General features: G+C 45.7%; 2 protein-coding genes across 7 annotated transcripts in view; one reads left to right on the forward strand and one right to left on the reverse strand.

Annotated features, from left to right (window-relative positions):
• Window positions 1-20,732, reverse strand: part of PNPLA7 (patatin like domain 7, lysophospholipase) — a 109,567-nt gene extending 88,835 nt beyond the window's left edge. For 4 of the 6 annotated variants that reach the window (XM_081896315.1, XM_081896314.1, XM_081896313.1 and 1 more), the window contains exons 1-4: window positions 7,227-7,377; window positions 3,737-3,808; window positions 1,739-1,826; window positions 674-756 (exon numbers count right to left, since the gene is read on the reverse strand). In XM_081896315.1, coding sequence (XP_081752441.1) covers window positions 674-756; window positions 1,739-1,826; window positions 3,737-3,808; window positions 7,227-7,262 — 279 coding nt within the window. In that variant the 5' untranslated portion in view covers window positions 7,263-7,377. Of the gene's footprint in view, window positions 1-673; window positions 757-1,738; window positions 1,827-3,736; window positions 3,809-7,226; window positions 7,378-12,857; window positions 13,069-13,353; window positions 13,420-13,555; window positions 13,629-13,898; window positions 14,063-14,760; window positions 14,853-15,571; window positions 15,660-17,941; window positions 18,082-19,132; window positions 19,296-20,419 lie in introns of those variants that run through there. The other 2 variants (XM_081896317.1, XM_081896316.1) reach the window with 2 other exon arrangements.
• MRPL41 (mitochondrial ribosomal protein L41) lies at window positions 7,823-8,909 on the forward strand. Its single transcript, XM_081896657.1, has one exon. The coding sequence runs from the start codon at window positions 7,913-7,915 to the stop codon at window positions 8,318-8,320; it is 408 nt and encodes a 135-aa protein (XP_081752783.1). The 5' UTR covers window positions 7,823-7,912; the 3' UTR covers window positions 8,321-8,909.
• Window positions 20,733-27,823: the final 7,091 nt, after the last annotated feature.

Below are 27,823 nucleotides of genomic sequence, written 5' to 3' on the forward strand. Positions count from 1 at the left end.
CATTCTGCCCTAATAAAAAAAGATCTACCAATAGAAACACTGATGTGGATTTCAGAAGCGCTTCATGGTTGACTACTGAGCTCCTAGATTTAACAACTTGGGGGATTTAGTAGTTGAAGCAGCCGTCATTCCCTCTAGCTGCCAATTTGAGTTCCATCACATTCTGCATTCAGAGGGCCTGGGAACTCATGGGAATCCCAGGGATACATGTCTGTGCACGATCCTCCTGTATTCTCCCCTGTGCCACTGTATGTGTGCAATCAGATTAATAATGTTGCTGGTTACTTAGCAACTACAAACTCCCTCCCCTTCATAATTCTAAGAGTTCTCTGTGATGCTTTCCCTAGTTAAGTTACAAGGGCTGAACATAAACTCAAAAGACTCTCCCCACCCTCCTTTCAGAGGTGTCCTACAGAAAAGCACTTTACAGGGCTGGGTGCTAGACTGTTTGCAGAAGTATTATAGCAGAGTCAATGGACAGCAAAGGGCAATTCACCAGGACAGCACACAGACACAAAGCCAATCTTTCAGCATTTTTTTACCTCCAGAAGAGATATGGGGCAGGGACAGAAACATGCATGATGAACCCAGCCAAGGCCAGCCCCATGTCAAGACAAGAGCATCATCAGTCTGAGCGTGCTGTTAGCCTCCAGCTGGTCACCAGCAACCTTACCTTGCGCATGATCTTGCGGCCGTAGAACATGACTTTGTCTCTCTTACGGAACCTGTACTGAGGCACATGTGGCTGAGGTTGCTCTGAAAGAGAGAAGGCTCATCATCCTGTAGTCCCTTTCTGTAGAGTGAGAGCCTAAAACACACAAGCAGAGCTTGCCCACTTACCCCTGTACAGCTAAGCCACTGCCCTTGATGGAGATAAATGTCAGGCCAATACACTCTAACCCCTCCCCCTGGGGCAGAATGTTGGGAGGCCCATTTATGTTTTGAGATGTTTGTAGGCTCCAACATTTGGGGGGGGGGGCTTCTGACAAGATGCCCTCAATAGACATCCTCCTCACCACTGTCATTACCGCCTATTTGCTTGCTTATTTCCTCTGGACCCAATCCATAAAACTGCCCAGATGGAGAGACCAAGGCACATGGAGGGTGCTGTTTCCTCGCTCTTGTCACCACCTACATGCTCAGAAAAGGGCAGGTAAACAGGTGCAATCAGCAAAGCAAAGAGGCAGGAGGACCAGCATGGAGGAGTCATGAGCCAAGCTCCAGGTGCCCAATGAGGCCAGACCCTACCACCACGTTTCCAGAGTTTATGATGATGGTTTCTAATGCTACAACCAGAGGTATGAACTCCAAATCCCAGCAGCCCCAGCCAGGATGGCTAAGGGTCAGGGATGATGGGAGTTGTAGTTCAACAACATCTGGAGGGCTACAAGTTCCCCACCCCTATTTTTGATCTTAAAGGGAGAATAGATAAGAAGACAAGAAAGTAAGAAGTAGTATGCTGTTTGCTTTTTTATGTTACCCCTATAGTAAGAATTCGCAGCATGTTTTTGTTAGCTGCACATCTTGAATAGATAAAAAGCACTGGAGGGGAACACGGAAACCTCCTCTGGCCTGAAGAGAAGCTGGACTCAATCCCACACTTACTCAACAAGTGGGTGGTGGAGCTCCGTGCTTTATTGACATGCTCTTTTGAGCATTAATATGGGATCACACTGCACACAAACCCCCCAAATTCTATGACAGCACGTCAGCTCTCAACCAAAGTGATCCAACTTACTTGATTGCTTCACCTTCCTGTAAACAAAATACACAACGATCCCAATGAGCAGCAGGGCAACTGTTGCACCAATGATTATTCCAGTTAACTGTGGGAAGAAGAGACAAGGGGAGTCTTAGGCATTGACATTCTTCTCCACCTAAGCTCTTTCCTCAAGCCGTACTAGGAACACAACGTTTCTGGGGAGGAAAACATCTGTTGCAGCTGGCAAAGTCAACCAAACAACTAATTATTATTTGTTCCATTTATTTAAAGTGTGATTTCTAAACCATCCTTCATCAAGAGAGGTGCCAGGGTCATTACACATCTGTCTTTCTAAAACATGGTGGATAACATTTTTCATCCAGAGGGTTGCATTCCCTATTGGGGATGCAACCTTCTGGGGATCAAATGCCAGTGACATGCGACACTTAGGCCATTATTGGATACAACCCTATATTTATTTTTTTGTCAACTTGAGTTTTGCGGTTCCCCTCCAAATACCATTTCATAACTGACTGTCAGAATTGACTGTGCTGTTGTGCTTTTGTGAGTGTGACAAGTTTCAGCCATCCTCCTCAGCCTTGAAACTGGAGGGCAGGGCAGGGATGTTGGTTTACTCAGGACAGGAAAAAAGAAGCACTCCTTCACACATTGTGAAATTATGGCCTTCATAACCACAGGTTGCCAATTTGAGATAGCTTTAAGAGGGGACAGAGAATTTTTCTCTCCTCTCATAACACTATAACTCGTGGACATCCAATAAAGATGAATGTTAGGACATTCTGGGCAGATACAAGAAAGTACCTCTTTGTGCAATGTATAATTAAACTATGAAGTGTGCTCCTGCTGGAGGCAGCAAAGGCCACAAACTTGGATGGCTTTAAAAAAGGCTTGGACAAATTCATGGAGGATAATTCTATCAATGGCTACTAGCCATGGTAGGTATGTTCTGCCTCCACGGTAAGAGGCAGTATGCTTCTGAACACTGAACAGCAGAAGGTGAGATTGCTCTTTTCCTCAGGTCCTGCTTGTGGGATTTCCCACAGGCACCTGGCTGGCCACTGAAAGAACAGGATGTTGGACTAGACAGACCAATGGCCTATTCCGGCTGCAGACTCATGTAATGTTCTTAAGATTAGACATATTTAGCCAAGATGGTTGTGTGTCACCACCATGATCAGAAGCAGTATGCCTCTAAATATTTATGATTGGGGTACACTGCAGCAGGAGGGCACTGCTACCCATATGCTGCTTGCGGGCTTCCCACAGGCATCTGAACACCATGAGAATAGAATCCTGACCTAATGGGCCTTTGGTCTGATCCAGCAATTTTCTTAGGTTAGTTCTGAATGTGATTCAGGGGACTGTCCCTGACCCTGTGCTACATTTTGAAAGCCCCAGCTTGAAGGCCGCACACAAGCCTCCTCTTGGTAGAATGTCATGACTTAAACGTTTTGAGTTGGCCACCAAGCCCAGTTACAATGTGGGCCACAAAAGAAAGAGTAAGTTATAACACTCCTCAGCTTTCCCACAAAAGAACTTCTGATTAGGTTACCATAGTAAAGGCTGGTCCATTAGAGCAAATGAGGCACAGCCTCATGAATCTCAGTCTCCCAGACAGCCCTCATGTGTCCTGCCTTCTTACTTACAACCAGTCCAGGGGATGGCACTGCCTGTCAGCTATCTCATCCTCCTAAGTCTCAGTGTTGCCCTTTTAGAACCAATTCAGAAGGGCAAAACTAGAATTGACTGGTTCTGTGTCTCATTGGCTCTGGCTCCACCTACTACTGGGCTCCTTGCCTTCTACTCTACCAGTTCCAATGGGCACCACCCACCACTACACCACTGAGGAGACACAAAAGCAACATAGCTACCTTAATATGTAAGATGGCATGAAAAATAGGGAGTGCAAGACACTGCAAAAAAGAAATCTGAAGCCAGATCAAGACCCAGTTAAGCTCTTTGGTGCCTTTCAGAAGCATCCAAATTAAACAAACACACAGGCTCAAACGTTACCATAGTAGTCTGCATTCGATCTTGTACGAACTGAAGAACTTGCGTTCTTAGGTCTAAACTTGAGGAGTTGACCTAAAGGACAAGAACACCAAGGGTATAACACAGATTGAAGGCAACAGCTCCCCATCCCCCAGAGATGTGTCTAAATGAGAGTTTACAAAGCACATGTTGGCTGAGCTCTCTAGTTAAAGAGAACTAGAGCCATTCCCTGAGAGTAAAAGAATCCAAGTAGTTGGAAAATCAGACCCTGTGCTAATGCTTTCATAGTTGCTTTAATGTTGTGTTAGGGAGGGAGAGAAGGCAACCATCTGCCTTAAATGATGTTGTCCCCCTCTCATGCTGGAGCCAGGATGAAAAAAATAATAATGATGGCTGGTACTCAGCTGTCTTGGAGTTTAGAATAGTCACTGTGGTATTATTATTATGCTATGATCTATACCAAGGGTGCCTCATCAAAAATGAAGAAGTGATTGGATTCTGGAACAAGGAGGTCAGCGAGTTTAAGATGTTCTCTCCTTCCCTTCCAGCATGGAGACCTGGGACAAGGTCTAAATAGCTATTTTGGACCCACCCAAAGACTTGGTACAAATTAGCATGGTAAATACACACACTAACCCTCAATGTGTATAGTACTAAACACAGAGTGAATAGCTTCAAGTTGTTCATCTAAAAGATGGCAAACAGCAAGTGGAGGGTGGGAGAAAAGCCTCAAGATTTTATATATCAGGATGTTTATTTAGAAACCAAATATTCCTCAAACAGTAACTTGGATCTAAAAGATAACACTCAGAAAACACACTCACACTATTAGGTTCATTCATTTGTATGTTTTATTATCATACAATATCACCTCTGTGCATGGCACTTTATTAAATGTGAGGTATCAGGTCCCTGCCCTAAAGGGCTTACAAATCTGTAAAATCACACAAAAAAGACAACAGAGGCAAGGGGGGAGGGGGAAAAGGAAGCAGTGTTGAACCAGGGAAGAATAGGCAATTATTCCAGTTACATGTATATGAGGGAAGAATAAGCAAATATTGAAGTTACATGCCCTTAGGTTTAGCAAGCATAAGACATAGTATTTACTAGTAGGTAAATACCAAATTATTCACAGAAGAAGTGGGTTTTGAGGAGGAATATGAAAAAGGTAAGAGATTGGCCAGTCAGAGGCATTCTCACAGACAATTCCAAAGAGCACTAAAGGGGCAAGTACAGTTTTTTGAGTAACATGAGTAAGCAAACCATCAGTAAGCAAAGTTATGAGTTCCACTTTCTTGGATGGCAAGACATTCTGGCCATCACACCAAGACAGTTAGAAAGCAAACTTCAGTTTTAGGTTCATATGTGATACACATCAGAAGCAGGTTCATACAGCATAGGGGGAGCATTTTCAGTGTAAACAAAAGTAGTCCCTAACAGATGAAACATGGGACATTTGACATATTAAAATACAAGACCAAAAAGATTAGGACCATCTGAAAGGTGGGTGGAAGCAAGAGGGGAACGAGAACCAAAATAGGGGTATCAATAGTGGAAGCAATAAGCAAGGGATGACGAAGCTGTGGCCCTCCAATTATGTTGGGCCTATTGCCCACATCATCCCTGACCACTGGCCATACTGATAGGGGCTAGTGGGAGTTAAGAGTTTAACAACATCTGGAGAACCACAGGTTCCCTATCCCTGCTCTAAGACACCTAGACAGCAGAAATGCCTCTGGACAGTATTCAAATGTGAGAATGGAAGACAGGGGTTACTCTCTATGCTCTCACAATGGTGAATGGGCAGCCAAGTGTGGGTGCCTCAGGATAAGTGATATAATTGCAAATGAATTGGTATATTAATCAGTGTTATAGAAATAAACAACAACTCCCTGGGAAGTGACAACTTTCTGGCTGTATGAGATCCAAATTTCAACTAGAACACCAGCTTTCTTCTAACAGAGACCATACAAATGTCTTCAATGACGTTCACAAGCAAGGATTGAATGCAATATTCTCCCCAGGATCAAGTACTCTGAGTTGAACTACTCCACATTAGACCATCATGAAACATGGACGTTTATTTAGCAATCATGGCTCATGGCAACTGATAGAGCCACCCTTTAAGGACCTAAGAGAATCATGAATCAGATCTAAAGTCCACAGAGACATGAAAAGCTTCCTTACACCAGGTCAGGCCATCTGTCCACCCAGCTCAGTAGTGCCTACACCAAGTGGCAACAGATCTCTGGGGTTTCAGACCAAAGGCTTTCTCAGCCTAACTAGAAATTCCAAGGATTGAACCTAAGACCTTCTGCATACAAACAACAAGGTTGTAACTAGCCACTCAGAGTGAACCAACTGAAATCAATATTAGTCATGCCCATCAATTTCAATTGAACCTATTCTGAACGAAGCAATATTGGATATAACACACATTCTATAGCACTAAGTTAGGGTGCTTGCCTCCAGGAAAATCTTAAAGGAGGACCTGATGGCAACTTCCTTTCCTGCTTCTCTTCAATAACTTGCATTAAGTAGCACACAGCCTCTGAATTTGAAAACTATACAATAGTATAGTAAGCCTGCAACTTACATAAAAGTTTGTTCCAGCGATCTCGCCTAAAGCCAAAATTGTATACTGTTTTGGGTTCAATAGCAGATGGGATTGCCAAAGTCATTTTTCACGGAACCCCATGCCCTTAAAAAAAAACATATCTGTCACATATGTAAAGCTGAGACTGTCTGGTTGGCATTGATCCATAGCAGGGCCTTCTCTGTGTCAGTTCCCCATTTGTGGAATGCCCTCTGTGGTGAGGTGCATCTGTCTCCCTTGTAACTAACTTTCAGGAGGAGTTTAAAATATGTGCAAAAATGCCTATGGGTGAGTGATACTATGCCTGGATGTTGTTATTCATAGCAACCCAAACATAACTAGTTCAGAGAGTGTTTTTAACTGTTTTTAGAATGTTTAATTGCTTATATAATAGGCTGATGTGTCTGTCACCGTGGACTCATTGAAAGGAAGGGAATGATATCTGCCTTTTAACATCATAGTTTTCAATTATCTTTTCAATGCTTTTAAACAGTCATTTTTAATGTTTTACTGGTAATAATATTGTTTTACTACAAACAAATATTGTGAAATAAGCAGGATATAAATGGAACAACAACGTAACTTCCATGAGTAGTGATCTCCCCTCACCTTTCAGCCAACACACACATGCACACTTTATCCCCACAACAGCCCTGTGGGGTAGGCTAAAAGAGAACGACTGGCCAAAGGAAACCCAGTTGAGCGGCTACGGCTGGGTGAGGATTTGAACGCAGATTTTCCCCGGTCCAACGCTCCTACATAACAACCACCACAACCTCGACGACGGCTGCCCCCCTCCGCTCTCTCAAGGGAGCCCTTTAAAGCCGTGCGGGTGCGGGGGGGGGGGGCGAGAAAGCCTGGGAAGGGAAACGAAGCGCGTACAAGGGCGCCGCGCTGAGGGAGGAGGCCACGTACCTGCGGAGGGGAGGAGCAGATGTCATCGCTCTCCATGGCGGGTCTCCACAGGCAGCCAAAGCAGCCTCCGGGGAGGGGAGAATGGAAAGGTGGGGGGTAAAAGGGGAGGAGGCGCTAACGGTTCTTTTCCCTGAGGAGAGAGCCCTGCGGGCGGGGGCGGTGTCAAGGGGCAAAGTTCACAGCGGAGGTCAAGTGGGGTTACTTCCGTTTGGGAGTTTTAACGTCATTTCCGTCCAGAAAGTTTCGTACTACACTTCAGTAGTTACCTTTCCCAAGCTTGTGCGCTCTCTGACATTTTTTGGACTACATTTCCCATCAGCCCAAGTAGAGCAGTCACGTTGGCCAATCAAAATGGCGATCATCCTTAAGGTTGTAATCCTTGTGCGTCCCCTCCTTCCTAGAAACCTCCAGGCCTAGACCCTTTTAAGTAAATGTTGACTCTGATTGGTCCCGAGCCTCCCCTCCAATAATCTGTCAGAGAATTGGACCTCCCCTCCGATCCCCTAATTGGTGAAATGAAAATATGGAAGACAGCGATTGGCTATGCGCTTATTAGCCAATGAGAACGAGCGGCATTGATGTGTGCCTGAGAGAAGGGGGAGTAGTGCTGTGAGGGAAAGTAGGCAAGAGATCAACGAGGCTCAGGTACTTTCATTTCTCCTTTGCAAGCACCTGCCTATCTATCCATGGGGCTGTTGAGCGAAGTGACGCGGGGCCTGGTGCGCGGGGCAGACCGCACGGCCGCCTGGACGAGCAAGCGGGGCCCGCGCACTTTCTACAAGAGCCGCGGCGCGCACCCCTTGGGCTACCTAACATGCAACCGGAAGTTTAAGCTGGTGCCGGAGAAGGTGCCGCGCCTGGTGGTGCCGGACCTGAGCGGCTTCAAGCTGAAGCCTTACGTTTCCTACCGGGCCCCCGCCGGCAGCGAGCAGCCCCTCACGGCCCGCGCCCTCTTCCAGCAGACGGTCGCCTCCAAGATCGAGAAGGACGTCAAGGCCGGTACCTTCAGCCTGCAGCAGCTGGAGAAGTACGGCTTCGAGCCGACCCAGGAAGGCAAACTCTTTCAGCTCTTCCCCAAGAACTTCGTGCGCTAGGACGGCGTTGCAAGTGGAAGGAAAGCTGGTGAGAAGGGGGGGGGGGCTTCCACACATTTATTAAGCAACAAAATGTTTAAGAAAAGATTTTTAAAAAACACTTGAAGTATTCACTCTTCGCAAAACATTTCAGCTCTTAAAAGGAACAAGACACCAAAGGATTGGAACTAAGTGGAAACTCTGGGGTATCTTCAAGAAGTTCCTGCTTTCTTATCATTGATGCTTGAGTCATCTCAGAGGTCTGGACGAGCAAGCAAGGAATGTCAAAAGCCAGAAGAGCACCACAGTTTTGCCAGCTGCTGTGTTGGAAAACTATAAGGGATACATCACACAGATACCAAATCTTGTGGACACAGTCTTGCAAGCAGAGCAGGAAGAATTTATGCAAGCCCCAAGTGTTGGTGGTTTTCGTTTTCGTTGTTTTTGGAAATGCTACTCAGCGGAACAATTTTACTGGATTGTTTGGAAGTTAACAATGTATAGCTTGTGAATCTAGGCCTCCTATCATGGATAGATATTAAAGAGACTGAGGAAGCAGGCAGCAAACACTGATCATCTTTTCGTTTAAATAAAGAGTTTATAAAATGTGGAGGCTCATTCTCTTTCTCTGCACAAAATGGCTGTATAGGCTCTAAACATTTGTTTTGCTACACAGCAGACAATAAACTTTCAACTAGGTAAGCTGCCTGTTCAGGAAAGCCCTTCAGGGTATGTCTTCCTGACCACTGAATTGATTGAAGTGACACAATCTACTTAACAATGTGATAATCCTGCTCTAGAAGCAGTGTTCCTGAAAATAATTCTTGGGAGTCCATTATTATTGTTATGGGAGGACTTATTTTTAATGTGGAAGCATTGGCGTCACCAAATATAATTTATTATCATTTACAGTTAAAATACCAGAGCTATCTTATAGTAAGTAGACTGTTGAATGTAAATTAGAATTAAGGGGAGAACTGCAAAAAAACTATTCATTTTTAAAATATGTGGTATCAAAACTGATGCCTACTACAGTTGCAGTAATGCCAGCTACACCATTGGTTCATTGAGCAACGTACGAGTCTCACACTAATAGCAGAATTAAACCTGGCTTGCTGTGCATTGCTCCATTAGGGAGGAAAGGGCCAGTCTGCTTCTGCAGCAGCAAGGAACTACCGGTAGTTTGCAGGCTAATGCCTCACATGAGACATTGTCTGAAAGCACACAAGACTTTGGTGAGGGCCTGAAGAAGTGGAACTAAGTATGCCACCTTGGGTTTTATAATGGAATAAAGGCAATATGTAAATGCATAAAATAAAAATTATAGCATTAATTTGCCTCTGGTTTGCCAGAAGCAGCTTAGTCATGCTGGACGCATGACCTGGAAGCTGTATGCCAGTTCCCTTGGCCAATAAAGTGAGATGAGCGCCACAACCCCAGAGTTGTCCGCAACTGGACCTAATGGTCAGGGGTCCCTTTATCTTTTAAGGCATCATGTGGTGTAGTGGCAAGCAACAATACAAACATATCCCCAACACCCACAGTAACTTAGGTCCTACACCCAAAGACTAAAAAAATGAACAATTGAAAGGTTGTAACCAACAAAAGACATCACTCCTTATTTTAAAAAGATCAAAAATATTTTTTTATTTTGTTTACAATACTGATGTGCGTATTTATACACAAACACCCTACATTGTAGCGTCTCAAATTACAAGTCTCCTTCAGCATGAATTTATGCAGCATTGAGGAACTTGCAAGGGCCATATCAGGGTTTCAGGCAAGTACCCCACTCTTAGCACTGATTGTTGCTGGTGTTGTTCACTTCTGTGATATGGAAATGCATGAGTAATTTGCATCCCTTTTCCCCTTAGCTTATGTGTTCCCAGTAACATTCAACCAAACCTGAAGCATAAAGCCAGAGTGATACTTTGCCTTTCCTGTGAGGGGGAGGTAGACAATAGAAGCATGAAACAAGTGCTGCTCTGTATTTTAGCATTTCCCCTCCCTCCTCAAGTTCTTAACTGAGAAGAGTTCTCCATTTAGATGGCTACTGAACAATGAGGCAAGATAAGAGACACACACAGGCTGCCACTTATTTTCAGCTGGTGTCAAGAGTAAAGTAGCCTGGATGTGTTTACCCCAAGAGGGGCAAAGTAGTATGGAATAGCTTTCCTTGCTGCATAATAGATAGCAGGTCAAGTTTACTTCACTGGAAAAATAGGAGAGAATAGCTGATAGCATAACTTTTATTTGCTTATCCTCAGATCTCCTTGATCACATAGGGAGAGAGACCTTAACTAGGGTTGTGATACATCCAGAATTTCCCGGACATAGACGGTAATTGGCCATCAGAAACAGTGTCCAGGAGGAAATCGCTTAAACACACGGGAAAATCAGACGTATGGCAACCCAGGTTGGCAGTGTTGTTTTTGGCAATTTCCCTTAAAAGTAGCTCAACAACTGGCCCGAAGAAAGCTCAACAACTTTTCTGTATGGATTCTCACTTTTTAAAATATGGAAACCCTACTTTAACCCCAAACTAAGAGGAACTGCTGTCTGTAGAATATATAGTGGAATAAGAGAACTTCATCAGTGTAATAATCTTATTACTGCAGCAATTAATAAAATGGATGGAGAAGGGAGAGAACACATCCCTGAAGTGTCTGAGGAGTCTTCAAAGCTCTCAGAGCGATGAAAGACTCCCAGGAATAAAGCTGGAAATCTGATATAGAAGAGGTGATAGGAACTCCATCAGGGCCTTCCGACCAAAAATCTATATCTGTCTTTCAAACCCTAGTACTAAAAAGGCCTGCTACTGAAAAAGGCAGGCATACCATAACTTTAATTAGCACAATGTTCAGGACAAAGTGGCAGTCTGGCTAGCCTCCCATTTCCAAACATGTAGGACATTATCATAAAAAGAACATGTTGCTAAAAGGCTGGTCTCTTTTTTGACTTTGACCAAATCTGTTTCACTGTGTGTTTTGGTTTCTGAACCTTTTTCATCAGTATGTGGTCCCAGCAGGTCAAAGCTACTTTCTTCTTGGATCGGCAAGCCAGGGGTTTGATCCTCTTCCTCCAACACCACATCAAAGGTGGCCGTAGGGGATTCATAAACTATCTTCAGGTTCTGGGCTTTGAGATCCACTCGCCTTGCTTCTTGCTCCATAGGAACTACAGGCATCACTGCAGATAGCTCCAGGGGGTCGCTCAGAGAAAGCCTTGACCAATCAGCTCCATAAGCCAAGGAATTATGCAAGATATAAGAGGAAAGAACAGTGCATTCCTCTTTGTCCTCCACTGAGGGACAAGAAAGGAAAGGACAGACACATGTTAGATGACAATTAAGTTGCATAAGTACAATAATCACCATTTCCAACAATGGCAGCCATATTCAGTTTTAAATTTTATTAAATAAGCTTTTACTCTAGTTTACCACAATGCTCTAAAACAGAGGTTGGCAACCTAAGGCCCATGGCCGGTTCCATGGATCGGTGAGAGGAATCCGTGGGGGTTTTCTCGGGCCCGGGCCCCATTTCCCCCCCTCCCAACATTTCCCTGCTTTTCCCTCACTGCAGCAGAATCTCCTCCCTCCTCCTCCTCCTCCTCATATAGCAAATCGACCGGCCAATCGCCTGCTAAGGTTTGAGGCCCTGGCCAATGAGTGAGCGGTGGCTGCACATGGCCAAGAGGAGGAAGGGGGCTGGGTTCATCTGGCCAAGAGCATTTCCAGAAGCCCCTCATTGGAGCAAGCTGTTTGCCACGTCCGCCTCCACTCTGCCAAGCACGGCTCCTGTGCCTGCCCTTGTGAGTGGTAGAGGGTGGCGGCGGTGGAAGCAGCAGCCCAAAAGCAGTCCTTTTGGGCTGCTTGTTCCTCCTCTGAAGCTGACGCCGCCAGCCTCTGCCTCTCGGCAGCACCCTAGGTAGGCAGGGGGACGGGAGGGGCTAGGGGAGAGAGAAGTCCCTTCTGTCGTGTGCGCATGCACACACACACACACACACTCCAATGCACCAGGAGGTTTGTGGTGCGGTGAACCAGCCCACCCTCAGAGAAGCTTGCCGACCCCTGCTCTAAGAGCTTACATTACAAGTCAAGCATTAAGTAAAATAGGAAATAATTTATCTCTCAACTACGGTTTTTAGCAGGAATTAAACTTTTCATCTCTTCTTGCTGCTGGGCAGGAGGAACAACTTAATGGCTATTCCATATTACCTTCCACTGATTAAGGAAAAAATAAATCATGTTTTTATAAAACTATATTCTGCCCAGTTATCTATTCTCAGGTAGAATGTATAAATGACATCCTCTTTAACCTATTTGCATTTTCCTTTTCAAGCATCTCCAAGCAAACAGCATGGATCAACACCAAACCAGCTCCTTGGGAGTATTATTTAAGCATTTGATCTCATCAGCAAGATGAAGTTAGGAGTGTTGGTAGCCGAATAGAATAAGAATGTTTCATATACTCTGGAAATTGTCTTTTGTCTTTCACTCCAGAAGAAGGTACTAAAAACACAGGTATATGGCTTCAGCCAGCCCTTGAGCCTTTCTCACACATCCCAGGTGCCAGCTACCAAGATCAAAGCACTCACCCATACAGCCTTGGCAATTGAGGATTTTGAAGCCATTGTGCATGCAGGCTGCCAGCAGTAAGTGCTCCTGTGTTGGATGCCACTTTAACCTCCAAACTCCACCCTGCACATGGGTGTCCGCCAGTGGCTGCTTCATATTCCGGGTATCCCACAGCATGACATGTTCATCGTAGCTGGAGAAACAAAAAACAGTCCTCAGAAAACCATAAGAGGTGGTTTTTCAAGGGTACAATAGAGGACTTCAGATTCCTAACTAACCCTTACTTAACTGTTGCAGGGCTATCAATAAAGACAAAGGCCAAGCTAGAACTAAACCATGCTCTTTTTCAGGCACCCAGGGTCCCATCCATATGTTGCCACAGTCTCTAGAACAGACATGCACAAACAACCATCAGCTCACTCATCTATTGCTAACCCAGACAAATGTACATAACAAGATATATCTCAGGGAAACTCACCTTCCTGTGGCCAGCAGATCCTCCCGGAGAGGATGGCTCTGAATACTGCACACTCCCATTGAATGCCTGTCACGGAATGCAAGTCAAAGGTTAGGCAGCAAGAACCTTCATCAGATGCACCAGTTTGAATCTGCTTGAGACAACTGCCCAAACAGTGAGGAGAGATGAGCAATGCACCCTCATCTGACAGGCTACTATTTACCTCTCACTAGTGAAGATAGGAGCCCTTGGGCTGCTCCGGATGTCCCATCCCCGTAGCTTACAATCATCTCCACCTGAAACAAAGAGAAAACTGATCAAGCTGCGTGACAGTATAGATAGCTGGAGATGAGACACCCTTTTCCTGTGACACAGAGCCACTCCACAAGGCTAGAAGATAGACCTCCAAAGGCAGGAAATGTTTTGTTTCCCAGCTCAAGCCTTGCTGCTAATGCACATGAAGCATAAAAATCACCCAACATTATTGCCAGCAATAGTGGTTTGGTGAGCATTAGAGAAAAAACTAAGCATTTCCCATGTGTCATTTACCGCCATCGGATGCAGACCTGAATACACAATAGATGTGTTCCAGTAGTCAAATGCAGCAATCCAGGCCTCAAAGTCATGTGCCTTCCACTGTTCCAATATGTGCAGGGAGGCAGATTCATCAATGGACAGCAAGTTCAGCCTCCCTTTTGAATCACTGCTGATCAACTGCAATGGGCAGCCACTACAAGGGAAATAGTGCAAAATAGAAAGGACGGGTTAGTCTTTAGCAGGAGGGGGAATTTCCTGTGCACAAGGCCAATCTTTTTTAAATCTTCCACAGAAACTGTCACAACCATCACTAAAAGAAGAGAACTGGATTTTAAAGCATTTCCCAGATCCACCATAAGCGGTCATTAGCCGTCAGAGTACTCAGTTTAAAACCCTGATAATGTTTGCACTGTGAGGCGCTGTGGGGGGAAACAGGGTATCCTAACATCTGCAAGCTGGATAAGATACGTGTGTGTGTGTGTGTGTGTGTGTGTGTGTGTGTGTGTAACGAGCCAAACAGCTTTGCCTTTCCCAAGGTACCCACACCCCAAACAGCAATGCAAGCAGCTATAAAGGCTCCTGATTCCTAAGATAAAGGCAATGGGGTAATGCACTCTGAGAAGTGCAAGGCCTTGCTCTGCTCAGCATGGGCAGAAAATAGGCTGAATGGAGTAGGGGACTAGAAATACATATGCCCTCAGTGACTGCATATAGATCCCTTACAAAGCCCCAAACCAGAGCATGGAAAGGCAAATTCAAGGCACAAACTTATGCAGACTCCCATTAGACACAGCTGTCAGGCAGTCCTCCCACAGCAGGGATTTTGTTCAACTTTTAAAACACAGCAATGCTAGCACTGGGCCAATGTCTAGCTAACTGGCCTCTGCTCACCGCTGCCCTCGTCCTGTGGACCAATCAAGAGATAAGGCAAGGCATTCGGATCCCAGGTCAGCGCTGCACAATGGTTCCAGCTTGCAGCTCTTCTACTGAAGGGAAAAGAAAACTGATCAAGGCCAGACAGCCCCAAGGAGGAACATCAGATACAACACTCAGTTAAGAAAATACAGCTGGACCCCACTGCAGATTAAGTTTCTTCAGGCAATTCAAAGCATGTGTACAATTTCAGTCACTGTGAGCAAGAGAGACTGTTATCTCAAGTCCTATTCACATGCCAGCCTTCACATCCAAAGTTTTTACAGCAGTTTCAACTCCCCTTGTATTTTGTTTAAATAAATAATAACCATACATTTCTATTTGTCCCTTGCTTCTCCCTTTTTATTGTCCCTTTGTCCTCAAGAACCTTGTGCTTAGACAATGCCCAGTTACCGTATTTTTCGCCCCATAGGACGCACTTTTTCCCCTCCAAAAATGAAGGGGAAATGTGTGTGCGTCCTATGGGGCGAATGCAGGCTTTCGCTGAAGCCTGGAGAGCGAGAGGGGTCGGTGCGCACTGACCCCCCTCGCTCTCCAGGCTTCAGGAAGCTATTCGCAAGCCTTGCGCGCCCGGCGGGAGGTCCCTCCGGGCGCGCGAGGCTTGGGGCGGCATCCTGCAGCCCGAAGCACGCGGAGCCCTCCGGAGGGCTCCCTGTGCTTCGGGCGAGTGTCCACACAGAGCTACATCCTATACCTGCCTATAAAATGAACCACTTTGCATAGCTATGGCTCACACCCTAACCATGAATCTCAATTCCGGTTCACTTACCTCACTTCCTGTTAAGCGGGAGAGCTCCACTGCTCCCTTAGCATTTGCAGTGCCCAGAACAGGATGTTCTGCAATGGGAACGTGGCACCTTGAAGAGGAATGAATAATAAATACCTCAGAAGAGTAAGTCCCTGGGCCCTCTCTTTAGAAATGAAATATTAACATGTGTTTAAGCACTTCATCTGCATTTCAAATGCAGTATAATAAGAGATATACCATATTGGCCCAAATATAAACAGCACACGAATATAACCTGCACCTTTAAAATTCAAGGGGGGAAAAAGACAAATGTACCCAAATATAAAGCCGCTCCCTTAAAATTCCGCAGGCCCTCACACCCGTAAATGGCAAATGTAGAAGAAAATCCTATGCGTACTAGAGAGGACCCGCAAGTGGGTTAAACACCTGTTCGTAGCACCGTAAATGCAAATAAAAAATCAATACTGCACTGTAAAATACGGGGAAAGCAATGAATGGCGTTAGAATTAATTGCACAACAGTCTCAAGCTCGCAAATTGGCAATAAAACATTTTTGTTCCATTTTACCATATGTCTGTTTCAGCAGTGATATAGTAAAAGCCAATTTTTGTAGGGTCACAAATTTAAGCCGCACTTTAACTTTTCACCATCAAAATTTGGGGGGAAAGTGTGGCTTTTCAGGACAATACGGTATATACCATGTATAACACCACCCCCATGTATAAGATGACTCCTATTTTGGGGGACTCAAAATTGAGGAAATGGGGGGAAATTGCCCAGAGTTGTTAAGCTTTTTGGGGGGGATTCCCTCATCTTATACATGGAAAAATACGGTAATACATTAAATTTGTTAAATTTTTTTGGTCTAGCTTCTTGTTCCTCCTGTTTTATTACGAACCATACTTATTTTAATTTTTGCAACCTGCCTATATAATATTCACATTGTAATGTAATATTTATGATCAGTTGTATTGGATTGTGGTAATTTTTCATGTCCTGAGCTCAGTAGATATCATACTGAGCAAATAGGCTGAAAAAGACCACCGATCTGCATCACTGTTAAGGTGTAGCAGCAGTGCTTTTTTTCTGAGGGTACTCAAGGGTATGCAGTACTGGCACCTTTCCCCCAAAATGTTAAATGTGTGGCACTTACTGTAACAACTTCATGGTGAATACCGGCACCTTTTTTCTTTTTCATAGAATCATAGAGTTGGAAGAGACCACAAGGGCCATCGAGTCCAACCCCCTGCCAAGCAGGAAACACCATCAGAGCACTCCTGACATATGGTTGTCAAGCCTCTGCTTAAAAGTCTCCAAAGAAGGAGACTCCACCACACTCCTTGGCAGCAAATTCCACTGTCGAACAGCTCTTACTGTCAGGAAGTTCTTCCTAATGTTTAGGTGGAATCTTCTTTCTTGTAGTTTGGAACCATTGCTCCATGTCCGCTTCTCTGGAGCAGCAGAAAACAACCTTTCTCCCTCCTCTATGTGACATCCTTTTATATATTTGAACACATATCACTACTACATACTGATACCCATGTCACTACTACATAGTGCTTTTTAAAAGGGGTGATATGATAGCCATTATTTATTTGAACATGGCTATCATATCACCCCTTTTAAAAAGCACTATGTAGTAGTGACATGGGTTCAATAGAAAGGGGTACTTTGATTTAGCCACAGGCTTGCCCTCACAACGATACTACAAGGTTGGACACTGCTCTTCCCATTTTATAGATGGGGAACCAAACCAGGATGACATGACCAAGGCCATAAGCTAGAGTCTATGGGAGAAGCAAGCCTTCAGCCCACATCCAACACTTTCTCCAATGGTGGCATAGGGAGCCACAAATCCAGTGCTGGTGAAAGGGTATAGTGCCCTCAGTGGAAAGTTGTCATTTCCCCTCCAAGGGAAAAAACCTCTTTGCATATGCTCAAGGGCGTCTTACCCATAGAGGCTAGTGGCGTGGGGCGCCAGGGCACCAAGTTCTGGAGGGCACCAGGGAAGTGGTGGAGGGTGGATGGAGCGGCCCCCAGCATCAGTTCGCCACCCTTGCCCGCCTCTGCCATGCCACGCCAAAGCAGTGCTGTGCCCAGAGCCTCCGTCTGCCATGGCTACTGCGGCACGAAGCAGACAGCTGAGCCGGGAGGCGCGGCGTCCAGCCTCCACCTCTTCCCCACCAGAAGAGCCGCCCCCCAGCCACTGCCCGCCTCCTCCAGCCCTGCCAGCAGTGCCGTCCTCCCTAAAAAATTATGGGAAATGGGGGGTGCCGGAGGGAGCTTTGCACCACAGTGCTGGATATGCTTAAGACGGCCCTGCATATGCTACCAAACAACATGCGGAATAACTGCTTAGGTGCTGGTCTGGACCTCTGTCTCCAGCATTACCATTTAATGTCCAGCAGGGCAGCCATTTCCAGCCTTTGGATCTCAGTCAGTGGTGTGAAAATTTGTTCTCCAAAGTAATACAGGTAGAGGCGGCCCAGGCGCACATGGGGCTCATTGTTCCCTTCAGGGCTCTCACCAGCCTGCAATGGGAAGCAAAATCAAAAACTATCACTTTGAGACATCACCCCATCTCTTCCTCTCTCCCACATTCAACTACCTGCTGTCCCTGAACTGCCCATCAACTGCACTGCTAGATAACATAAGAGATTCCTGTGCATCAATCCCCTCAGGAAGTTTGCCCCATTGCTCTTGTCACCTCTGCTAAAGAAGACATAGGCCACTGTCACACCTAGGTGGGAAGGAGAGGTGAACAGCTCACTTAAACACATTTGGGAGTTATTTGGGACAAGCCAAGATATGGAAAACCAATTGAGATGGAAAACCAATTTTATTCCAGCCTGAATAAAAACTACTAATGTTTCCTGTCAAAATGATTAAAACTTAGCATATCTACAGTGTTCAAGTCTTTTCTTGTACATTATCTCAATATTATCTCATTAATCCCTGCAACAGAAACTTCAATATCACACATACTCTTATTCAAGAGGGGATGAAAGAAGAATGGTTTGCTTAAGAGCACCTTAAGCTACAATCTTAATGTGTTTTGAGTGGTTATCTTCGACATTACAGTATTTTATCTAGCTGGATCCTGTTTAAAACAATACAGCAGCAGGTAAGTTAGTTTAATACTGTAGCATCTGATGTTCTTGTTGGACTATTGTTGGATTATAACTGGGGTTTTGACCCAAGCAAGGTTTTGAATCAGAAGGACAGTATCCCAGGCATAGGAAAGATCTGGCCCACCAAATGTTCCTGAACTGCAGTTCCCATCATCCCTCGCCACACTTGCTAGGGCTGCTGGAATCTGTAGTTCAGCGACATATCGGAGAGCCAAAGATTCCCCAATACTGCTGTATGCAAGCAAAATCAACTTTTTATTCTGAATGGATTTGAGGTGGATGAGCCAAAAGTGGGAAGAATGAGAAAACAAGTTATAGACAATCCATCCTAAGACTTAACATCAAAGCACATTAACAACAACCCCCAAAATATGCTTCAAGGAACTATTAACTTGAAACTGCTGGAGCTCTTTTCACTGCATAGGCAACACCAGAAAGAAGGGCCACTCACACTGCTGTCAGGTTTCTTGAGTTGGTAGGTGCCACATGCCAGGATGCTGTGCCAACCCTCCACAGGGCACCACTCTACGGCATCAGCACTGTATTCTGTGTCAACCACCTGCAAGGTCTGAATCTTACACTGCAGAGCCATGTTAGTGGACACTCATTATGGTCTGGAAGGAAGGGAAGCACAAGAAAAGCAGAGTCAGCAACACTGACATTCTGAATTAAGACACACACATCATGCATCAACTTCACACTTAATTCCATATACCGATTATCTATCTCCAGGTAGTTGGGAGAAGTCCCTCTTTTTAACTCATTCTATCCCCAACAACAACAGGTTAAAAGAGGGAGCCTCCCCCCACCTATGTATCCTCCACAACCTGCAGAAAATAGATTGAGGGCAACGGTAAAGTTATATGAGTATGTTTGGAAGAAGAGGCACTCAGAAGGAGGCTCTGTCCCCTTCTGAATACTCCTCCCCGCCCCCCAACAAAAGAAAATTAATACTCCCCCACCCCACAAACTACCTCACAGTCACCCTTAAAGCCATCTCCTGGAGGACGTGAGGATTTACAATCTCCCTATTTTAACCTAGCTCAACACAGCAACTGTTGGGCATAAAGAAGCTTGAAATATTGTGGGTGGGAAAGTTGTGTTTGGAAGGGGGGGTCCCCTAATTAATCCCACACACACTCACACAAAATACTTGACAGTCGCCCTCAAATCCACGAGGACTTGCAAAGTCCCTCTCCTAATCCACCCTAGCACAGCACAACCCTATGCTATGAATAAATAAAGCCCCATGGATAATGGGTGTGAAGCGGGTGGGGGGGCACGCACTCCTTAATCCTTCACACACAAACACACACACACAACTACTTCAGTCACCCTGAAATCCACGAGAAAGAGCCTTTAAAACTCCCCTTCTTTCACGCGGCAGAGCCCCGCACAATTTAAAACCCCCCTCACGCGGCAGAGCCCCGCACAATTTTATTTTTACTTATGACATTTCTAGACTGCCCTTCATCCGAGGAACACAGGGCGCTTTTGCAATATTAAAACACAAAAATACATAACGTGGTAACAAACAAAAACTATAACACACACACCCACACCCCGCACACCCTAGACATCAAGAAAGCCCCACCTAAGGTGTGCAGGGGGGGTGGCCCGTCTCTTAATCCTCCACCCCCACCCCGTTTCCCCACAAAAAAACCCACGCAGGCTATCCGTGGGTAGAGAGTGAAGAAGCCCCTCTCAGCCTCCCCATCAGCACCACAGCATGTCCCACCTCACCGCCGTCCCGATTCCCGACGGAGGCGAAGCGGAAACGCGGCAGCCACCCCACAATCTTCTCCCCGCCTCTGAGGGGGAGTGAATGAGGCGAGGCAGCGGCGGGGAAGGGAAGGGAAGGCGAGGCCGGGTCAGGACGATCGCTCGCTGCCGCCGCCCCCTCGGCCTTTCCCTCCTCCTCTCCAGGCCTGAGACGACCTGAAGCGTCTCCTCCTCCTCTCTCTCGGTCTAGGAAGGTGGCCATTGTGGGGAGGGCTCACTCGCCCGGCTACTTGGGCCGCCTTTCTCTCCACCATCGTCACCACCACCACCGACGTTGTTGTCGTCGTTATTTTCCGTCCTTAACCCTAAGGTCTCTAGGGCGGGTTTCAACATTTAAAACAATTCTTTTTTATTTGTTTTGTTTTATTGTTTGTTTGTTTAATAAAATTGAAATGCACCACCTGATTGTGTTGTCATTCCCCCCCCCCCACAGAAATAATCCCTCAAAGCGGTTTGCAAAAAGGTAAAACAGCAGAGAATCGAGAAAAAAATTCACAATCCTAGTTAAGGCAGGCAACAGTGCGACACGTTAAAAACTCGCGCCAACTTTTTAAGCGATTTGGGGAGGTGTTGCCTCAACAGGGAGAGGCGCTGAAGAAACGCGAAGAGCGAAGGTTGCCTGATCTCAAAAGGCAGGGAGTTCCCCAAGTGATGGCGCTGCCCGCCCGAAGCGATCAAGTACTGAGCAAATGTGGGAAATGGGTATGATGTGGCACCTGGAGCACTGCCAGCCAGTTTGGTCAGAGAGCGGCCGTTTTATTGAGACAACCCTCAAACATGGCACAGTGAAGTGTGGGGAATAACCCTACTGGGGGAAAACCTGCCTGTTTAAAGAGTAGCAGGAGGACAAAACGACACAATTTTTTTGCCATATGGCAGGATGTCAAATTAAGTGTACAGAATGTATAGCAGATGACCCGCACAATTTAGAATCCACATCTAGCATTCAGAAGTCTACTGGTGACTGAATGGAAATACAGATGAAAATCCCACATCTCACCAGATATCCCTCTCTGTATACACCAATGTCTGAACTCAAAACATGGCATCTACTTCTTGCTAATAAATATATAAATGTGCTTCTAATTTGCTTCTAATTGGACCCTTCCCCCAACCAACCCTGACCATTCTTTTGTTTTACTGCATATTTCATACCCTCCAACATTTCTCCAATGAAAATAGGGACATCCTCCCATACCCTCCAACATTTGTCCAGTGAAAATAGGGAAGCCCTAAGGAAAAGCGGGACATTCTGAGGTCAGAAACTGGGACATCTTCTGTAAATTTGGGACTGTCCCTGGAAAATAGAGACATTTGGAGGGTCTGATATATTTCTACTACAGATTCTTGAACTTTATGAGTGAGCTGCATCTTTAATTGTTAGATTTTTATTTTTAAAAAATCAATAAAAATATTTTTTAAATAAAAAGGATAGAAGCAATGAAAGGGCTCCACGTTGGGAAGCTCAAATGGGGCCTGGGAGTCACCCCACTAGAACTTCCCCCCTCCACAGACTTTTTCTGCATGGTGTAGGCCTGTTGGAAATCAGTGTTCCAATGTGTTAAATATTGTTGTGTGTATGTGTTTATAATTTTATTAATATTTTATTATACTTTGTAGCCAAGACTGTTATACATCTTTCGTCAAGAAAAAATAAAGCAAGTTATATTAAGTAGTGGGAGAACATAGCAGACAACACAGAGATTTCTCCAAAGTAGTTCTTTATAAGTAAGCTGGAACTGAACTGAACTGAACTGGACAGTTCAGCCGGCCTGCTTTTATAGGCAGCCAGCTGTCAACATTGTAACAACCACCACCCAGGGTTTCTCGCCTAAATTAACTGATGTGGACCTGAGTGAAAACTATATACACAATACCCCTGGTGGCTAGGGTGAGAACTTCAACACATAACACCCCTCCCCACCGAGATAAGGCATTAGTTACAATCATAGTGGTTTCATTACATACAGCAATACCCTTATTGGTTTCAGTAAGGCACATAAGCATATTAATTGACCCTATTCACCATACAGCTTTACATGTGCAGTTTGTCCAGTGAACATAGTCTTTTAAATAAGCTGGGCGCTTGGAAACCCTGCCAGACTGCCGAGGGCCAGTACCAGAGTCTGGGTGGCCGCCCAATTCTGTCTGTGACTGTGGTGCAACCAAACGTGGCGTTGAGCCAGAGTTCCCTGGCTCCACTGCTGTCGAAGGAACTGCCACGAGCGGACTCGGTGGGCGGTCAGGCACGACAGTGGTCCAAATCTCTGGAGAGCCAGGCAGACCCACCAAAATGGTTCAGCTCAGCTCCATTACCTCAGTTTGTGAGGAAGATGTGGAGCCTTGCCTTCCATTAGCAACTGCTCCAGAGCTGGGGCCACAGTTGGGGGTACAGCGGTAATGTCCAAATCCCCAACCCTGTGCCTTAGCTGGTCTATGTGCCAGCGCTACAGGTGTCCATTCTGGAGTGCCACCTGGTACGAACGGGGCCCCCTGACTCCCACTACCGTGGCCGGCACCCAACGAATGTACCCCACAAAGTTCCAGGCAAAACCTGATTCCCCGGAATAAAGGGCCGTGGCATGTTAGTACAGCCCAGGGGCTTGGCCATACCAACGTCCGGGTGCAGCTGGTCAAGCGGAGACCGGAAGCCCATTAGCAGTTCAGCTGGGCTCCGCCCTGTGGCTACATGAGGGGTGATGTGCTGCACGAGCAAGTTTTCAGTGACCGGCTTGGGCCAGTCCCTCTGTTCTAGGCGCACCAGTGCTTCTTTTGCGAAGCACACCATTCTCTGTTGCTGCCCGTTGCTGGCCGGGTGAAATGCTGCCATTAGGGCATGGTGGATGCCCAGCCCCAAGAGGGACCTTTCAAAGGTGCCTAACTTGAACTGAGGTCCGTTGTCCGAGACGAGGACATCAGGACACCCATAAGTTGCAAACAGGCCCCGCAGCACCCGGATGATGGCTTCGGTAGGGGTGGAGGGCATCAGGGCCACCTCCAGCCATTTGGAATAAGCGTCCACCATTACCATAAAAGTCTAGCCGGGAAAGGGGCCGGCAAGATCGATGTGCACCCTTGACCAGGGTGCCTTGGGCATCTCCCAGGTGTTGCCCTTAGTTGCCGGCGGCGCAGGTCTCGACTCTTGGCATGCTTGACAGGAGGCAACCCACAAAGTGATGGCGTTATCCATGTTAGGCCACCAGACATAACACCGAGCCAACGCCTTCATTTTGACGACCCCCGGGTGGCCGATGTGGAAAAGGAGGGAAATAAATGACATTATGTAGGAGAAAAGGACAGCTGCAAAGCAAAAAAATAAAGAAACAAAACCAAAACTCTAAAGTATGGTGAATAGATTAGAGGATTGGCATTCAAAAAATGTAAAAAACAAAGGCAACCTCTCAATAAATTTGTTTTATTATTATCTATTGTGTTTCTCTCATATTGTAAGTTTTATCATTAAGATGGTTTTCCTTAAGTTATAGTGGAGGGGGGGAGTCTTCATTTTTCCATTTTTGTGGAAATCAATGTGCTGATGTTTTAGAGCCACATGTCCTACCTGTTTCAATGGGTCTTGTTTATTTTGGACAGTTTTGGCATCTCGGCTTCTTCAGCCCATCCGCAAAATGTTTCAGGAGGAGTCTACTCCCCATTAATTTCAAATAACATTGCAGACAATTTGATTGATTGCATTTATACTCCCCTCTCTTTCTCCAGCGAGCTCAAGGTGGTGTACATGGCTCTCCCCTTCCTCATTTAATCCCCACGCAGCAACCCTGTGAGATAAATTAGGCTGAGAGACAGTGACTGTGACCTCAGTGTGAGCTTTATGACTGAGTGGGGATTTGAACCCTGGTCCGGGTTTAGTCTGACACTCTAACCACACTGGCACTGTGTAAAAATGGTGAATAGGTAAATATTCACATTGTTGTGTGTGATGCAAATCAGATCAAAAGTGGATCAGGACAATGCCTGCTTTGCATGAGCAAATGCACATATTTATTTCCATATGGTACTTACTGTGTTCACCTGAATTGCTCACAGTGGCTTACTTGTGGCTTCTATAATTGTATTGCATTTATATCCCACCTTTTCTCCAAGGAGCGAAGGGTGGCATTACATGGCTTTCCTTTTCTTCCTTTAATCCCCACACAACCACCCTGTGAGGTAGATTAGCTGAGAGGCAGTGACTGTGACATCCACTGTGGGGATTTAAACCCTGGTCTCCCAGGTCCTAGCCCAACACTCTAACCACACCACACTGGCCACAAATCCTAAAAATTTAGAGGAGCTGCAGGGGCACAGGGAGAGCAATCCTAGGAACCAAAGCCATAAAAAACATGTTACAGGGTGAAGCTGCTTTCACACTTAACTAGAACATGCATGCAAAAAACCCCTCCTAAATCTGTTGTGTGAGGAAGTAGTCCCATGGGGACATTTTTTGGATGGGAAGAATTCAGGCAGCAGAACTGTCCAAACTAAACAAGGCAAGTGTGAGTGCTTAGTAGATTTGTAGTGGTGGTGGTTGTAGGTGCTTTAAAATACACATGCAAAAGGAGAAACCCATTCCCTACCGACCCACAACAGGCATGGGGCAGAAATAAGGTGATGCACATGTTATACAAGGAGCACAGGTAAAGACCAATCAGCCTTTGCAAACCTGGTGTCCTCTTAGTTCATTTTGGACTACAACTCCCAGGTTGGCAAAGGTTGCATTAAATACAGCAGTTCACAAATGCAGAAATGCCACACCCTTAACACAGGCCTCCATTCAGGCTCTTTAACACAAAATTCAACAAACAACCATAAGTTGGGCAATCAATAAAGATTGGCTTATGTACATATGAGGTGGAGCAAACTACTGCTGCTTGGAAGTGTAGATATGAAGGCACCTGCGAGGAAGGCACAAAGCCTATGTGGAACAATTTTAAAATGAGATGGAAGAGACAATGTTGTTTATATACTAAATACAGTTGTATGGGAGAATGCACTGAAAACAAAAAGGTCTTGACTTCAGAAATCTCTTGTACGTATTTTGAGTTTTGATAGCTGCAGCTATTCTCTTCTCTGCTTATCCTGCTCTTCTGCTAGCCACTCAAGTATCCCTTTGGTAAAGGGTGGGAGAGAAAAGCGACACATTTCCCTTGTTCAGGCAAAACACAGAAATAAGTGGCCAGATTCAAGTATACCCAAGAAGCAATGATTTCCTTTGACTGATAAGTCTTGAAAAACAGGCTCAAATTGGGGGTGCTTCAGGGAAATATTGTGCAGAGAAATATTGGCCACTGTCAGGAATGCCTAAACTTGCATTCTACAACATTGATTCCACAGAAGGCAGTAATGGCCACCAATTTAATGTGATTAGAGACAAATTCACAGAGGCGGCTATTGATGGCTACTAGCCACAATGCCTCTATGCTCTGCCTGCTGTCAAAGGCAGGAAGGCTTCTGAATACCAGCTGGTGGAAACCAAAGGTGGGTAGAGTGCTTTTGGTCCTGCTTGCATCAGGTTGGCCACTGTGAGAACAGGATGCTGGAGTAGATGGGTCACTGACCTGATCCAGCGGTCTCTTCCTATGCTCTTAATCTCGTGCCCTCCAGCTGGTTTGGACTACAACACCCATCAGGCCCAGCTGGCAGGGCTCAGTTGATTTAAACTCTAGTCCAAAACAACTAGAAGATGCATCATCATGGAAAGCTGCCTACAAACCATTCTGCTAAGGTTGCAGTACAGGCCTGCCCAGCAACTACAGTGGTACCTCGGGTCACATACGCTTCAGGCTAGTCTCTACTAACCCAGAAATAGTGCCTCAGGTTAAGAACTTTGCTTCAGGATGAAAACAGAAATCGTGGGGTGGCAGCGCGAGGCCCCATTAGCTAAAGTGGTACCTCAGGTTAAGAACAGTTTCAGGTTCAGAATGGACCTCCAGAACGAATTAAGTTCTTAACTCAAGGTACCACTGTATTTTTATTGGTGGGTCACACGCCTATGCCACCACCACCCCAGCCCACAGTGAAATGCCAAAAACCCTCCTAGTTGGCTAACATCCAGGTTGCTGCTAGGAGGGCCACAAGGTACTTTTCATGGAGACTGAATTGGTTGACAGGCTTTTCAGTTACTGATCCCTACACTATAGATAGATGAAAAGGATAGGTTCCTACTCTGGACTTAGAAACTGGCGTACCTGGACTTACCAAATAGCAGAAAGCAACACATGGGCTCATTGTGGCTGGGTGGAGGTAGTCTCAACAAGAACCATGCTCCCCCCATGATTTACATGGACGGGGTCTTCTATGTTTGTACACACCAAGGGTCAAATATCAGGTCTGTTTCCACTTACTGCTGATGGTGGTAAACGATTACATTCTTCCACCCATCCCCAATTCTGAGCCATATATTGGTATGGGCATAAATAGAACCTGTCACACAGACACCTGGTTTTAAGTCAAATGTCTCATGGAGTTCCACACAGATACGTGCAGGGTCACTTAGTTTTTGCAACTTTAAAATACCTTGCTTTGGGAAATGTAGCAGCATCCCTCCACTGGACCACTGGCCTGTCTCAGAGAATACACAGCTTATTATTCTACCTACTTAAACTACTCAAAGCAAGTTTGCCTTTTAAAAAAGGTATTAACAATACTTTTAAAAGGTTTAGGTCACCAGAGGCAGGAATGAGGAATCTGTTGCCTTCCAAACGTTGTTGAGCTACAACTCCCGTCATCCCCAACCATGCTGATTGAAGCTGATGAGTCCAACTACATCTGGAAGGGCAGATTCCCTATCCCTAAACTCGGGTTTGGGGGGGGGGGACAGAGGAGAGATGTGGAGGGGCAGCCACCAAGTAGGTCTGCAAGAGTATGGCAGAGAGTCATGGTTTGGCACACAGATGCTGCAATAAGAACCTATTCCTTGTTCATCTTAAAAGATTACAGCAGGACAAAAGGGCAGGGGAGGACTAACAATGCTGTACCGGCCTAAATTCAACAGTGACATGCCAATATAGACTTTCCCATGACTATACGCCTTTCAATGAGAAATGGGGTCATCAGTCACCAATCCCAAACCTCTGCTTATGGAAGCCCGCTTGCACCTTTACCTTATTGCCCATGGTTCCTTGTGGAGTGGTGGAAATATCATTAGGAACTATGACAACCAGGATGGGGGGAGTATGGTTGCCTCTACAAACAGATGGGAAGAACTGTGATAGGAAGCAGCTAAGCAGCTCAGCGGCTTTTGCAATCTTCAGAGGAAAGTGTCACTCATGGGGAGGGGGGGGAACAGACCAGCAACATGCTGTTGATAGTGGTGGACAATCATTCACAGCTGCTCAAGTGTTTAAAAGAGCAAAAAAGGCAG

This window comes from Podarcis melisellensis (genome assembly GCF_964234715.1).
Source record: "Podarcis melisellensis genome assembly, chromosome: Z".
NCBI lineage: Eukaryota > Metazoa > Chordata > Lepidosauria > Squamata > Lacertidae > Podarcis > Podarcis melisellensis.

What these genes read in the sequence shown, in the direction of transcription:
- MRPL41 (XM_081896657.1), top strand. Translation starts at nt 7,913, where the DNA reads ATGGGGCTGTTGAGCGAAGTGACGCGGGGCCTGGTGCGCGGGGCAGAC.